The 15,849-nt window shown below is 55.3% G+C and overlaps 2 protein-coding genes and 1 pseudogene across 3 annotated transcripts; 1 reads left to right on the forward strand and 2 right to left on the reverse strand.

Moving 5' to 3' along the window:
* The first annotated feature begins 1,681 nt into the window (after nt 1–1,681).
* Nucleotides 1,682–5,410, forward strand: LRRC25 (leucine rich repeat containing 25). Its single transcript, XM_021683109.1, has 3 exons — nt 1,682–1,768; nt 2,434–3,230; nt 4,987–5,410. Exons 2-3 carry the CDS (start codon nt 2,443–2,445, stop codon nt 5,123–5,125), a joined length of 927 nt encoding a protein of 308 aa, XP_021538784.1. The 5' UTR covers nt 1,682–1,768; nt 2,434–2,442; the 3' UTR covers nt 5,126–5,410.
* Nucleotides 5,411–8,417: 3,007 nt separating this feature from the next.
* Nucleotides 8,418–9,158, reverse strand: LOC123324060 (annotated as a pseudogene). The gene is made up of 2 exons (XR_006539602.1): nt 8,581–9,158; nt 8,418–8,542 (listed from the first exon to the last, which is right to left on the reverse strand). The product of XR_006539602.1 is annotated as a pancreatic progenitor cell differentiation and proliferation factor-like (transcript).
* A 343-nt stretch (nt 9,159–9,501) lies between these two features.
* On the reverse strand, nt 9,502–11,949 carry GDF15 (growth differentiation factor 15). Its single transcript, XM_021683110.1, has 2 exons — nt 11,656–11,949; nt 9,502–10,139 (listed from the first exon to the last, which is right to left on the reverse strand). The coding sequence occupies exons 1-2, from the start codon at nt 11,936–11,938 to the stop codon at nt 9,502–9,504; spliced, it is 921 nt and encodes a 306-aa protein (XP_021538785.1). The 5' UTR covers nt 11,939–11,949.
* Between the last annotated feature and the right edge of the window lie 3,900 nt (nt 11,950–15,849).

Consider the following 15,849-nt stretch of genomic DNA (forward strand, 5'->3'; position numbering starts at 1 on the left):
CTGAGCCGAAGGCAGATGCTTAACCATCTGAGCCACCCAGGTGCCCCACACTTTTGAAGTATTACCAGTCTGATAGGGGAAAACAGAGATAGGGGAAACGGTACCTCAGAGTTGTGATTTGCAATTTTTCTGTGAGGAGGGAGTACCTTTGGGTGTGTTGAAGCAACGACTTGCACCTTTCTATAAAGTCTCAGTTCAAAACCTTTGTTCAATTCCTCTGAGTTCCTAGATGGAAAGGGGCAGAGTTTGAGGAGAGGGGAAAGCATGGGCGAGTGAATTTCAGCTTCCCATAGTCAAGGAGAAGGCTCTTAGGGGTGCCTGGCTGGCTCAGTCGGTTAAGCGGCTGCTTTCGGCTTAGGTCATGATCCCAGGGTCCTGGGATGGAGCCCCACATCGGGCTCCCTGCTCGGCAGAGGGCCTGCTTCTTCCTCTCCCTCTGCCTGCCGCTCTGCCTACTTGTGCTCGCTCTCTATCTCTCTGTCAAATAAATAAATAAAAATCTTTAAAAAAAAAAAAAAAGGAGAGGGCTCTTAGCATTTATCCCATTTTACAGATGTGGAAACTGAGGCACAGAGTGGTTAAAGTTGCACCGTGAGTCAGCGTCCGGAATGGATTTGAGCCTGGTCTGCCTGATGCCAGGACCTCGGTGAGGCTGAGACACTCCCCTAGCCCTTAATCTCCTCAACCTACTTTTGTTACTACCCTTTGGGTCTGACTCAAGCCCCCCTCCTCCTCTGGAACTCTGGCCTCCTCCCCAGGTTCCCCATCTCCAGACACCAGGCTCACTCTGGAGGAATCTTTTAACACAGTACCCTTCCACTGCTCACACATCTTCCTTGGCTCCCCATGGCCCTGGGAATAATGTCCCACTCCTCAGCCTGGTGTCTGAGGCCAGGACTGCTCACCCCGTGCCCACACCACCAGTTTCTCCTCTCAGCCTGTCCACTCCAACCACTCCACTCCTAAACACACTGTCCCAGCCAGCCATGCTTTCTCAAGCTGCAGGGCATCTGCTCCTATTGTGACTTCTGCCTGAAATCTGCCACGCATTTGTTTCTGCCAGCTACTGTGACTCATCCTCCAAGCCCCAGACTCAACGTCTCCTTCCCCAGGGAACCCTCCTCACAGCCCCTTCCAGCATGGAGGCATCGCTGTACCAGAGCAGGAGCTCTGAGTCTGTGGGGAAGGCTAGCAGGTTGGAGAGTCAAAGGCAGGCTTTAGGAATCCTTGGCAAAACCCTACTCATGTGTGGAAGGCCCAAGTCTAATGCTTCCTCCTCCAGGAAGCCTTCCAAGATTCTGTCCCTCTCTCTGACCTGACCTGACTCCACTGGACTGGGTCTGTCTGTGTCCAGCTCTGTCCTCTCCGAAGACTGGGTGCTTCACCAGAACCTGGCCATACTGAGGCCTTTTGGAAGTTCAGCATGGGTGATTGTTGAATGAACAAGTGAACACGTGGGTTGGGCGTCAACCGAGCTGACACCAGGAAGGGAGTTGATGAGGTAGCCGTCGGTCAGTTAGGGTATTAACGGGGGACATGTAGTCACTGGGTTCCAGCAAAAGAGAAGCAGGTCGCCCCTCCCCCTCCCGTGGGAATCCTGGGCCTGAGGCCTTGCAGGGGGGCGGGTCTCTGTGTCTTTATTCTTCCCCTCAGCATTGCACCCGGACACCAGTTCCTCTTCCCGAGTCGCTGGGTGCAGATCCTGAGGAGCGCCTCGGACCACAGCGGATCCGCGGAGGGTGCTGACCACTTCGGCCCTCACGTCCAGGTGAGCCACCACGCAGCCCCTCCCGCGCCAGAACCTTCCACCCCGCCGAGGCAAAAGCGTGGCGGTGGGACCAGAAAGATAGGACGGAGGCGCTAGAACTTGGGTCCGGGAAGGAGCCTCAAGCCAGACTGGAGGGGGTTCCTTACAGCAGCCCCATCCGACCCCAGCCCAAGACTCCCAGCACCCCGCAGTTCTGCGAGAAACAATTAGCGGCGCCCGGCTGCAGGCCGTTTCCGGGGCAACCGCTTATTTTGCATATGGTCCCATCTTGGCCAATGAGGGCGCCTGAAATATTCGTGGTGGGGGGGTGGACGGTGGGGTTGGGGGCGGAATGGGCGACTTAACCCGAAGGGGCTCCACTGGGAGAAGGGGAGGGGCCGACTGGGCCGGGTCTCCTCCTCGCCTTCCAGGACCGTCAGGCACCGGGATTACTTAGGTACCCAATCCCCGGAGGGGGAGGCTGAGGCCAGAAGCCAGAGCCATCCAGAGGGGCGGCAAGCGAGGGCCTGCGCTTTACCATTTCAGAAGCAGCCCGGGCCACTCTGAGATGATGATGATGATGATGATGATGATGATGATGATGATGATGATGATACAACACAAGCAGTGAGGGTGAGGTGATCACAGGCTAAAGTCGGGGCTTGGATTCTGGTGTCTCTGCCCAGGTTGCTTGAATGGGGGGCTCCCTGGCGTGGATGCTGTTGTTGCTACTGCTGCTGCAGGATCCAGGCAGCCAAGTCTTTTCCTGCAACGTGTCCTCCGGGATCGTGGACTGGAACACAGAGTTCACAGCCATATGCCTGAATTTCAGTGGCCAAGGCCTCCTCCGACTGCCCCAGAACCAGTCTCTGCAGGCCGGGAACCTGCGCCACCTTAACCTGTCTGGGAATAGTCTTCAAAAGTTACCACTGCTCTTCTTTAAACTCCTGGGAAAGCTGGAGGACCTAGATGTGACAAACAACCCACTGACCTACGTGGACAGGGAGCTGGCCATGAGCTGTAAACTTGACCTGAAGGCTGACTGCAGCTGTGTCCTAAAACCCTGGCACCTGGTCCGACAGGACAACTGCTCCGGCCAGCCACCTCTCAAGTGCCAAGACCCAGCTACTGGTGCCTGGCGCAATGTCTCCGCCTTCCTGGAGGCTGACTGCCCCCCTGGCCTGTCCTTGATGACCATCGGGGCACTGGTGGCCAGTGGCAGCCTGATCCTGGGGCTCACCATTGCTGGCCTAGTGCTGGCCTGGAGACTCCGGGGACGCCGGAGGGTCGGTAACCAGGACCTGGACAAAACAGGGCCTGCTCAGGATGGTTCTCGGTCTGGCTCCGGCAAGCAGCCAAGATACAGTAGCCGGGGCCTCAGCTCTAAGCCCCCAGCGGCTGCCGTGCCCAGACCCCCCACCCCCGACTATGAGAATGTGTTCGTGGGCCAGCCAGCTGCCGGGCACCAGTGGGCCGAACATGGGTGAGTGATTCACGCCTGCCTGCAAGACTCTGGAGCCAGATGGCTGGGTTTCTAATCCCTGCACCACCTCTCGTAGGCTGTGTGATCTTGGGCCAGTCGATTTACCTCAGGGCCTCTGTTTTCTCATCTGTAAAATGGAGATAACAGCCCCTACCTCGTAGAGTTGGGGTAAGAATTAAGTGAGTTCCTGTATATGAGACAAATTTCCTCCTTCGTGACCTGCAAACTGAGTTTCTGGTGGCCAAGGATGGGGAGAGAGGAAGCAAGTGTTCCAGGCAGAATAGGGGCTTCGCAGAAGTAGTCGGTGGCCTGGCTCAGATCCTGTGTGACCCAGGGCTATCTCTGAGCCTCTGTTTCAGTCTCTGTAAGATGGGGACAGCTCCCCTTTCCACATGTCCCTTTGACACATGAGATGTTCAGAAAACTGTGTCCTTCTCTCCCCGACAAAGCCCTGACACCTCTAGATTTGGCTGGACTTAGATGGATGGGTTCAACTTTTCCAGGTTGGATGAGGGAATGAAAGGAATTGGAGGGGGCAGCCCCAACAGGGGCAAAGGCCTAGAGGTGGGAGAGAATGGAGAATCTTCTGTGAATTGGTTTGAGAAGGCACGACATCAGAGCTGAGGCTGGAGGTGGCTGGGAGAATCCAAGCAGGAATGGAACAGGGTCATGGATCGGTGTGGGCAGGGGAATCCACAAAGTGGGGAGGCTGGTGGGAAGCTGTGGGTGAGAAATGAGAGAATATGCAAAGCAGATGCAAATAGGGCTCGAAAGCAGAAGTGGCCTGCATGCAGGAGGGGGTTGCAGGCATTCGACTCCCTAAGGCAGCTTGTGCTGTGAGGCTCACCTCAGTCTCGCCGTCACCAAAGCCTCAGGATCAATCTCCTCCAAAAACATTGCTTCGAATGCGATCTGTCGTTCCCACCCTACATTTCACTTGTACAAACAGAGGCTCTGGGAGGCAGGGGAGTGACTTGCCCAAGGTCACACAGTGAGTCTGAAAGCAGAGTCTGACTCCCAGTCCTGTCTATCCCTAGACAAGCATTTATGTGTTTGGAGTGATTCATTCTAAAGCATGAATAACTGATGGACACCACTTGCTCAAACCAGAGTAGGGTTAGAATGTTCCAGAGGCAGGAGAGTTCTTCCGGGGGGGGGGGAGTGAGGGGGGGCTTGTCCACCATACATAGCTAAACATCGCTGAGAAGCTATCTCCTCCCAGACCAGTTCTATGGATGCAGAATCTGAGACTCAGAAATTTATTTCTGTATTGAGGCCACAAAGTCTGTTGCTTCAGAGAATCTAGTAAAAACATTTCCCAGCTGAAAGGGCACTGGTTTGGCTCTGGCCACTTGTGTCCATGTGGCTACTGCCACTAGAACTTCTGATCTTTCAAGAGGAAACTGAAAAAATTAATCTAGATTTAAAATTTTTTTAAAAATTGAAGTCTAGACTTTAATGTAAAAAATGAGCAATTACCTCAACTTTAAGGAAGAAAACAATTTGACCATGGGCTTGAGGTCCTTGGACAGAAGCGTTACAATGCGAAATCCATGGAATCTTCCCTGAATCCCTGGCCCCCACCTCCTTTCCTCAGAGAAAGTTGGGCGGCTGGGAGAACACGGCCCTGTGCCTCAGTTTCCTCGTATGTAAACACTAGGAGGGGACGCAGGCGCCCAGAACTTTCCTTGCCTCTCCAAGCTGACGTGCCTACCCCCTGAGTGCTCCCTCCCCTCTCGTCTCTCTGTCTCCACAGGGCTCACCCATCAGAGGACAGCGACTTCTACATGAACTACGAGGGCCCCGACCATGCCTCCCAGTCTGTCTACTGCAACCTGCGGTCGATGCACCAGACCCCACTTGACGAAGAGGAGTACGTGATCCCCGGGCGCTGAGCCTTTGATGCCCTGAACTCCAGCCTGCTGCCTTCTACTTACTTGGGGCATTCTGGCTCTTCCCTGGCCTCAGTCTTCCCACCTGAGGAATGGGGACAGGGAAGGACCGTCCCTGAGGCCCAGGGAGGCTCTTCAGCTCCCTCTCCAGCCCCGCTCTGCTTCTCAGCTCCCTCAGCTGCTGCAAGGGGGAAGAGGAGAGGCCCTGACATGAGGACAGGAGGGTCAGTTTGTGAACGCTGTCATCACCCTCCCGTCGGTGTGCAGGCGGTGCTTAATAAACGCTGCTGGCTCCAGGGCAAGTGGGTTCCTTGAGGTGGGGATTCCCTAAGCTCCCCAGACCAGATTCTCCGAGACTCCCAAATTGTTCCCCACTCTGTCACTCTCAGGCCCTGTTCCCAGGCACTTGGTACCCAAGCTCAGCCCCCAGGGCAGCCCACACTAGCCCCAGAGGGATCATTATAACTTACGAATGGGACTGTGCCCCTCCCCTGCTCACACACCCTCCGTGGCTCCCCATTGCCCCCCAGGACTTCACCCTGGCAGTTGAGGCCTGCGTGGTTCTGCCCTACCACCCTCACTATCACTATCCTCTCCCATCCTTCTGTCTTTCTGGTCTAGGCCTCCTCACCACCCAGCCCACCTCGCTCCTGAAGTTTTCATTTGCCCGTGCCACTCCTTTTGCCCAGAAAGCCATCCCCTTCCACTTTTTCTCACTCTTAAATATCTTTTTTTTTTTTTAAGGATTTTATTTATTTATTCATGAGAGACAGAGGCAGAGGGAGAAGCAGGCTCCCCGTGGAGCAGAGAGCCCGATGCGGGACTCGATCCCAGGACCCTGGGATCATGACCTGAGCCGAAGGCAGACGCCTAACCGACTGAGCCACCCAGGCATCCCACACTTTTAAACATCTTAATACAGGTGCAGAACTCTGGTCTGAGTGTCAGGAGGCATGGGTCCAAGTCCTGACTCTGCAGTTAACAGGCCCTCAGTTCCCCCATCTGTACAACAAGGCAATTAGACAGTCTCTGCAGCTGTTTTAGCTTCAATATGCTGAGATGTATTAACTCGTCCTTCAAGGCCAGGTTCAATGCCACTCCACTGAGAAGCCTTTCTCGGTTCCTCCTCAGGCCGAGTTAATAACTCCCAGAGCTCCGTGTATTTCAAAAGTTTTTTCAGACTCATGCCTCAGCTGGGTTTCTTTCTTTCTTTTTTTTTTTTTTAAGATTTTATTTATTTAAATTTGACAGAGAGAGAGACAGCGAGAGAGGGAACACAAGCAGGGAGAGTGGGAGGGGGAGAAGCAGGCTTCCCGCTGAGCATGGAGCCTGATGCAGGGCTCGATCCCAGGACCCTGGGATCATGACCTGAGCCAAAGGCAGACGCTTAACAACTGAGCCATCCAGGCGCCGCTCAGCTGGGTTTCCTATCAGCTGCTCCCAGCCTGGATCCTGCCAACCCTCCAATCTAGGGGAGAGAGCTGGACACAGACACCCTCAGTCCTGAGAGGTCAAGCCTGGGCTGGAGGGAGGGATGGGGCCAAGGGCTCCAGAGGGAGATGAATGAAAGTCTTTGGAAAAGGCTGCTCATAAGAAGGGAATCTGGAGTGGGTTTTGAAGGATGTGTGTTTGAGAAGCAGAGAGGACACGCATACTGGGTGGGGGGACCGGCCCGGTAAGCAGCAACTAGAGGTATGGAAAGGCACATGGGCATAATAATGTTCAGCAAAGGCAACAGCTGATATTTGGGGAGATGCTCATATGGCATCTGCTAGCTTTGGGGGACCCTGGGATTGAGCTTAACTTTGAGGCTCTCTTGGGTTCCCCAACACTTGGGAATGATCTGGGGTGGGAGAGGGCACCTATAAAGGTCTTTAGCTTCCTTGAACCTCTGCATCCCCACCCTAGACACTGTTCAAATGCCCACCCCTGCCCCCTGATCATCTGTCTTCCTCGCCTCCAGCATAAATCAGATCCCAGCCCTCTCCAGCTCCCCCGCCTTCATATCTACCCATGGCTCTTCAAACACACCCACACCCCTCACGACCACCGATGAGATTTGGTGGATTCTGGCCCCCACCCACCTCTCTGACCCCACCTTCAACAGTTTTGCGGCTGAACACTGAGCTTGTTCCTACCTCAGGGCCTTTGCACCTGCTGTTCTGACTTCCTCAAATGCCCATTCCCCAACTCTCCCCCGAGTCCTGTTCTTCCTCCAGGTTTCAGGTCAGATGCCATCTCCTCAGGGAGGCCCCCTCCCCCAACCGTCTAAATCACCTCTGCCTCCACTCATTAATGCACTCCCTGGGTTGACTCCACAGCACAATTCATACTGCAGTCCACCACTTTCTTATTATGTATCTTTGTACTCATTTGTCTTCCTCACTTGACTGAGCTTAGATGGGGTGCTTCTGCCTGTCTTGTTCCTTCTTTTTTTTTTATTAAGATTTTATTTATTTATTTGACAGAGAGAGATAGCGAGAGCAGAACACAAGCAGGGGGAGTGGGAGACGGAGAAGCAGGCTTCCCGCCCAGCAGGGAGCCTGATGTGAGACTCGATCCCAGAACCCTGGGATCATGACCTGAGCCGAAGGCAGACGCTTAACGACTGAGCCACCCAGGCACCCCTGTCTTGTTCCTTCTGTGTCCTGAGTGCCCAATCAAGACCTGGCACAAAGCGGGCATTTACTGAATACATTCATGGGCACCTACAATCATTCAGGTCTGCCTCTGGGTGGCAGCATTCACAGGGGACACACCTCACTCACTGCTGGAAGTAGGTACTCTGTCCCCCAGGCCCCCGTAACATTTCCCTTTGGAGGTTCTCAGGGTGAACAGGCAGGTGGGTGTGGGAAGGGGGGACCTGGCACATTTCAGGGATTCCAAGATCCTAAGTAGGAAGACTATATAACATGGGAGATGCCATATGCATGAAAATGTTCTTCACAACGTATTTACTTCCTCCTGTTTTTTTTTTTCTTTTTTCTTTTTTAACTGGCTGCTTGGAGTTTATTTTCTACTTGGTGCAAGGCACACAATTATAGGGTGTCAGGGAGGCATGCATGTGGTGTGGATAGTAAAGAGTGGGGTTCTCTCAACTTCCTTTTTGGTGTTTTGATATAAAAAAGCCCAACTGCTTCTGCTTGCTGCAGCCTGCCTAGTCTAGGGGGAGGGGAAGGGAGGAGAGGGAAAGGGCTCTGATGAGCCTAGCGCCTCCTGAGGCCTGGTGGCTGGGGGTGGCCACAGGACTGGGGCGGGGTGTTGGCTTTGCCAGGCTGGCCACCAAGCTGCTTCCTCACAGCTTCCAGAGCCAAGTCATAGGTGATCTGGCCGCTGGAGGCCTGGAGAGATCCTGAGGGTTCTGGGGACTCCCAACACTGTAGTCATGAACAGGAGAGTGGACCTCCTGAAAAGGAAGCTTGCCCACCAGGGACCCGGGTTAGCCTTGGGGAGACCCGGGGTGGTGAGCGATGGCTTCCCCAGGATATTCTGCACTTCTGCAGGAGCTGTTACTGGAAATGGAACCCAGACGGTGCCGGTAATGGCCATGTGTGGTCTGGAGCGAGCGGATGGAGGGGATGGCTGCCATGCTGTTGCTTGTGGGCTGGTGGAAACCAAGCGCAGGCAGAGCCCCAGAACTCCCAGTCGCCTTAGCTGCACAGGGCGTGGCCCTCCTGGCCCTTGGAAGGAGGTGCCCCCAAAAGAAGTGATGGGACTCTTCTAGGTCGGGGGCAACATCACACACAATACACTTGGCTACAGATGGACATGACTCAAGGCTGCCTGTGTTTGGAAAGGTGACTCCAATGCAAGGAGACTGCACGGCGGTGATAGAGACAGGGCCATATAACTACAGAAACAGGAATACTGAGAGATGAGATCCGGAGGGAGACTGCCACCCAGAAACAGACACAAGGAGACAGAGAAGCAGAGACAGAGAGAAGGGTTGTCCTTGAGGTGCATCGGTGTCATGAGCACCATCCAATTGCCTGACATGCCAGACGCTCCACCGCGCATTCCCTGAACGGTTCCACTCACCCTGATACCAGGTCCCCTGCGAGAACTGAGGCCAAGGAGGGGAAGGTTCTTCCCAGGGTCACACAGCTTCATCCTGGACACCACGGGGCTCAGGTCAGACAGCTTCATTTTTATTACCACAGTTTAAATAAGTGCACACCGTCAGACCAGCCCTCCCTAGCCCTCCAGTCCCCAGGGAGATCATCCCAATAAATTAATAATAAATACAAACTTATAAATACAGAGGTTTGAGCGGGACGGGGTAGACAGCAGTGGTGGGAATCGGGCATCTCAGGTCCCACAAGCCCATTCGACAGGCAAGGATCTCTGATCACGAGCCGTAAGTGAAAGACTAGGACCGCTCATACGCAGTGGCAGTCCTTGGCCACGAGGTCGTCGAAGGGCGTAAGCGACACGCGACCCTCACTGTCTTGGTGCATGAGCACCACGGGCTCATAGCTGGCGGGCACGCAGCACGGCGCAGGCGCGGCGTCGGGGTTCAGGCCGTGCAGGCGCGCCTGCATCTGCGCGTGCGTGTTAGCCGATCGGAACTGACTTGGGCACGCGCCAATACACATGCGCACGTCTAGCTCGCGAGGCGCCACCACCCAGTTGGCCCAACCCAAGTCCTCGAGCGACGCGCGCAGGCTTTGCAGGCGGCAGCAGCGCCCCTCCCCGAGGGGGCAACCGTCCCCGGCGTGCGCATGCGCGTTGCGGCGCCCCCTGGCCGCGCGTGGCCGCCAGTGCAGCTCAAGCTGGGGACGTGCAGAAGGCAACGTCGCTCCCAACCGGTCCCACGGAGGCAACAGTCGCAGGCGTAGTGTGGGCGCCCGGGAACCTCCAAGGCTGAGTTGACGCTGCAGCGGCCGAGTCACGTCCCACGAGCTCGGCTCCGTCGGGGACAGCTTGAGCAGCGCCCGATGCAGGCGGGAGGATACGGGGAGCCCCTCAGTCAGGTCGGCCCGGGCGATGTGCAGGTGGCCGCCCGGTCCAAGTCGCACTGAGGAAAAGAGGAAAACAGTCAACCACATGCCTACTGTGCTACTGTGCGCCAGGTGCCGAGAGCCCATTTCCTCCCACGCGCCAAGCTGCATCCCACCTCAGGGCCTTTGCACAAGTTGCTTCCTCTTCCAAGCACACTATTCCCCTGAATCTCAGCATGGCAGGCTACGTATCCCTCCACCCTGCCTAAAATAGGCACTGCCCTATTTTATTTTATTTCATTGCGTATCATTTCATCTTCCCTACTGAATCCCCTCACCAGGGATTTCTGTCTGCTTTGTCACCACCATGTCTGGCATACAGTAGGTGCTTAGTAAATACTCGCTGGAATTAGGGCGCCTGGGTGGCTCAGTCGGTTAAGCCTCTGCCTTCTGCTCAGGTCATGTTGCCAGGGTCCTGGGATCCAGCCCCATGTCGGGCTCCCTGCCCAGCCGGGAGTCTGCTTCTCCATCTCCCTCTGCCCCTCCCCACCTCTGCTTGTGTTCTCTCTCTCAAATAAATAAAATCTTAAAAAAAAAAAAAAAAAACTTGCAGGAATTAATGTATACATGATATTTAGAGGGACTAAAATCCAAACACTGGTTCTCCCTCCTGTGGCAGTCAAAAACATTTCATTGAAGGCCTACTAAGTGCTGGGGCTAGCTATTGTGTTTTCAACTCTCTGGGTCTTGGTTTCCGTATCTGAGAAATGAAGGATATCTGGATCCTCAGGATTCTCAGATCCCTAGGCTGGTACAGGTGTTGGAGATACTGTGGGGACTAGGGTTTGAGGGCCCTGGACACCGGTCACTAGGCTCAGAGAGGACAAGAGGATTATCTGGAGTCTCACAGCTCTAGTAGGATTAGAGCGAGATAGTAGCGCTCCCTCCTGGCCTGACACTCTTCCCCAACCCCTCCCAGTTCCCAGCGTAGCCCAGATCTCCTCCTGCCCTCTCTTCCCCCTAGATCCTCTGTGGATGGGCGAGAAAATATCTCCTCCCTCCCTAAGGCACATGCCACGTGGGACTTCAGCAGTGCCATGTCAAGGGATTGTGTCAGATTTGGAACCAGTACGGGCACATTCCACCTATCGCTAGGCTGCGCTCCTCTCATCCGCTGCGCCTGCTCCTCCTGTCTGCTCTGCCTGATCCCCGCTCTCCGGCATCCTTTCTCCTGGATTGCGCGCCCTCCCCCATACATCCAAGGACAAGGACCCCCCACCCACCCACTCCCTGCCACCTGACTTTGTCTCTGGGAATTCCAGGCTCTGTGAGTTTTCAAAAGAATCCCTAGCTTCTCTGAGCCTCAGTTTCCCCATCTGCGATCTGTAACATCTCACTTAGGCCAAGCCTCACCTTGTCTCGGTGTAAACCGGGCCACCAGCTCCCCCAACAGCCCCAAGGGGAGATGTTCTTGTCCGATTCACAGATGGGGAAACTGAGGCTCGGGGGCAGTCCTGGGCCCCTATGACTCAGAACCACTGGTTAAATGATGGTAGCTGCCCAGGGGACAGAGGTCTCTTAGATTTCACTCACGCTTTGGAGTGAGTATCCGGACTTGAGCTGCACGGACGAGGTCAGGGTTTGAATCAGCCCAGCTTTGGTTCAACCGCAGCCTGGTCTGCAGGTGCTCGTAGCGTTTCCGAAACTCCTGGACTCTGGAGACATCCATGCTGGAGTGAGCGTCTGAGGGTCCCGAAAAGACCGGGAGGTGCTCCTGGGCCAGAGACAGGGCGCCTCCCGAAGGCAGCCACGAGAACGTCAGCAGCATCAGCAGCATAGGAGAGCCGCGTGGTGGTGTCAGTCCTTGTCCAGGCATGCCAGTGCTAGCTGAGCTCTGAACTGAGACACCGGACGCTGCTGGACTGGCCTTTATAATCCCCGGACTTTGTCCGCCCCCGCCTGCCTGGTCCCTTCCGCCCTGGGTGCAGAGTAAACACTCCAGGGACCATAGTTGGCTGAGTCTTGGGCTGCTTTTCAGGGGGAGGCCTTTATGGGGGGGGGTTCTCCTGGAGAAGCGGGGGTACCCACCCCCTAGAAGCCTCTCTGAGTCTCAGTATCCTCTTCTATGAGATGGGGACTTCCTCCGAGCTTGGTGGACTGGTGGGAAGAGTGCTTTTGTCAAAGAAGACTTATGAGCCACCAGCTATGTGCTAAATTCCACAGCAGCACCTTAGGTGGTGGCCTTCTCCCTCATGGGATTCTCTCTCTCTCTTCCCAGTTAGGGCCAAAGGCTAAAGATGTTGAAAAACAAAGGAAGCAGAGGAGAAAGGGCCAGAAAGTACAACCTCAGGCAAGTCAGTCCTCTCCATCCCATCTCTGTTTCTTCATCTGGAAAATGAGAACTGGAGAGAAGTTCAAATGAGATAAAAAGGACAGGGCCAGATGCATAGGAGGTATGTGGTTAACTGGGTGTGTTTGCAGGCACTCATCAGTATCTGTGGGGAAACTCCTACTCGTTCCTCAAAACCCTACTCAAAAAGCCCCTCCTCCAGAAAGCCTTCTCTGACACTCAGCTGGGTGCTCCCAACCCCCATCCTCTCCTCCAGCCCAGCCTTGACCTCCCAGCACTGAGACTATCTGTGCTTGGCTCTGTCTTCCCCAGACTGGAGGTCCTCTGAAGACTTAGATGGAGATGAAGCTACTCTGGGACACAGTCCCTTGGCTGGGCCCAGAACAGAGATGGCAGGGAATCAGAGTGCTGGGGTTTAGGTCAGGGAGGGCTGGTGTCAGGTCCAGCCATCAGATGGTGGAGGGGCAAGGGGTGCCCCAGAAAGACCCAGGTCTTCCCCTCAGCCCCTTCTCCATGGCTCAGGCCCCCTGGCCCCAGCCCCTGTGCCTGCTTCTAGCTTCCTGGCCAGAGAGAAGATGGGCAGCTGTGTGAGGCAGATGGAAGGGATGTGTAAAGTGGGATAGAGTGTGTGCAGGTGAGAGGCACATGGACGTGCTGGGGGGCGGCACAGCAAGTCTCCCCTGGAGGAACAGGGTCAGACCTCCCACACCCAGCATGCACCCACTGGGGAGACTCGGGCCCCCCTGAGTCTCAGTCTCAGCTTCTAGGCGTGAGATTATCACCCAGCTACGGGTCCAAATCTCCCCCCACACACCCTGTGATGCTCCGGGCATTCAAGTGCTTAGTAAACACACTGGTTCCTGCCACTGTCACTTCCATCCTGACAGGGGCTGTTGGGAAAATGGGCCTCTTGCCTCACCAGCTTGGCACACACAGTAAGTGCTCAGTAACAAGGGTTAGAGCAGAGGCCAGGTCCCGAAGGCGAGCCAGAATGCTGAGTAATCCAGACTGGTAGGGACAGGGCAGCGAGGGCCACCAGTGCCTAGATCTGACCTAACCTGGGGCTGAATGGGGCAAAGGGGGCGTTGTCCTAGTAGACATCCCTGCAAGATCAATGATGGCGAGATGCCAACATTCACTAGCCTCCGTTACTGAATAAGTGAATCAAACCAAGAGGGGGCAAGGAGGTGCGTAAGTTTGTAGGGGGGCGACTCCATACCGGAGACCTCACATACGTCCAGCTCCTGGCTGGCCATCTGTTTTCCTGGCATTTCTAAGCCTGGGATAGGATTCTGAAGTTCCCTCTGTCTAGGACTGTTGACTGTTTTTTCCCCCCCAAATTTCAGAGCCTCGTGAAGAGATTTTCCTGACCCAGGTCCCAACAGACTGGACATTTGTCAGCTCCAGAGAAGCTGGCCTGGGTTGATGTTCTGGCCCACTCCTCCCTGGCCCTGACACATGGGACAAAGGGCATCACCTGGCAGAGCCTCAGTTTCCCCGTCTGTAAAAGGTGGTAATGGCACTCTGCGTCAGGGTTGTGGGGACAACACACAGGGAGTGGGAATGTTTGCACACGCTGTGCAGCAACCTGATCATGATTCAAATCCCAGCGCCACCCACTTTGCTGTGTGACCATAGGCAAGTTACTCCAACTCTCTGTGCATCAGAACAAAGGCAGTATGTTGTGAGGAAGGAGAATGTTCAGTACAGAAATCTTATTCTTAACTCAGCGCACTCATAACAGCCACCACAGACTGGGCACCGGGTCACATACCAAGGACAGGAATCCCGGTGATTCTGGGCCCCCTCTGCCCACTGATGCCTCCTAGGCCGAGGATGACCCCGGTGGACCCTAACCTCTCACAAAGACACACAAGAAATCACATATTTCAACTGTTTTCATTTGCTTTTTGGGGTGTCGTTTGGACAGTGTCCAGCAGACCCTGGGGTCCCAGGCACGGGGGTTTCGGACAAGGCGCTCACAGGAGCTCTGGGCATCAGGGAGAAGGCAAGCAGAGGGGCCAGCGGCCAGCCCCTCCCTTGGGGACAGAAGAGGCCGTCCCTTCAGCAGGAACGTTTTCTCCGAAAGAGAGATTTAGGAACAGCTAGAAATCTGAGATGTTAAGGGAGCCCCAGAAACACACCAGGTACCCTCAGGGTAGGCAGAAGGTCAACTCTATTCCCCGAAATCCTCCTGTAGTACCCAGGGATACCACCTGCCTCGGGAGCAGAGAGCCCAATTCCAAACCGGCTTTCTCTGGGGTTTCCTCACGACGAAGTATGTGGGCCACGAGGGCCACTTGCCCCAGACCCCACCGCGCGAACACTTGGGTGACTCCCACCCAAGCAGTGGGGAGCCAGGGCCACCTCCCAGAGCCTGGGGTTGCTTCTCTCTTTCCCATCCCGTTCCCTTTCTCTGTGCCCCATGCATACTGGGGAGGCAGGAACGTCTGTGGGTCTCTGGGCAGCTGAAGGAAGGTTTGGTGAGAAGAGGGAGGAAGAGAAATGGATTTGGGGAAGAAGGAATAGCTAAAGGCTGGACTGGAGTCCCTCAAGATCTGTGAGCCCTCAACCCTCAGCTTGTGACCAGTGAGCCTCAGTTTCCCTGTCTGTAACAGGTGGTAATGGCACTCCCTCACGGGGTTGGAAGGAGGACTCATAAGCAGTGAGTCAGGGGACAATGGGCACTCAGCATCTGTTAGGAATTGATTCAAGGCATGGCCATTGGCAAGTACCCGCCTCGCCCGAAAGGCTGCCATTCTGACCTGTGGGCCTGGAGACAAAGTGGCGACATTATGGTCAGGCTATGAGACATATCCCAAATGCTTTTTACCCGGTCTTCCTCGTGGCTCCGGCACTCCAGGGGCCTGGATGATCCCTCCGGGTTGGACAAGGAGCTGAGTCCCAGGCCCCCACGGCGCTTCAAAGACTGTAGGACTCACAGAGGGCTTGGTGCCTTTGGAGACAGTGGGAGTAGGGCCGGAAAAAGCAGGATTTCTCAGGGGCGGAAGAGTTGCTACGCTGGAGGTTTCCTGTGGAGAAAGAAAGAGAAACTGACCCCTCGTGGGCCTCCCTATGTGCAGGGCACAGGGTGCCAGACCACACAGGATGTCCAGTTTCCAGATTCCTTGCACCCTTAGGATCACTAGACAGCTTCCCTCCCAGGTCTTGGGGACAACTGCAGAGTGGGCCTGTGGTCCTAGGACCCTTGACCTAGTTACTAGGTTACTCTCTGTCTGAGAGGATAGAGGTTTACTTGGAAATACACATCCCAGGTGAGACCAGGGAGGGTTCTGAGCCCTCCCTGGAGCCTGACACCTCCCCCCACCAAATCCTCCCCCGGGGATCCTAGGTAGCCCAGTTCTCCAGGGCACCTCCTGCTGGCGACTTTAGCTGAGTTTGGCCCTCGATTGCCTCAAATCTGGAACCAACCTGAG

The sequence above is a fragment of the Neomonachus schauinslandi genome, chromosome 1, assembly GCF_002201575.2.
Source record: "Neomonachus schauinslandi chromosome 1, ASM220157v2, whole genome shotgun sequence".
Lineage (NCBI taxonomy): Eukaryota > Metazoa > Chordata > Mammalia > Carnivora > Phocidae > Neomonachus > Neomonachus schauinslandi.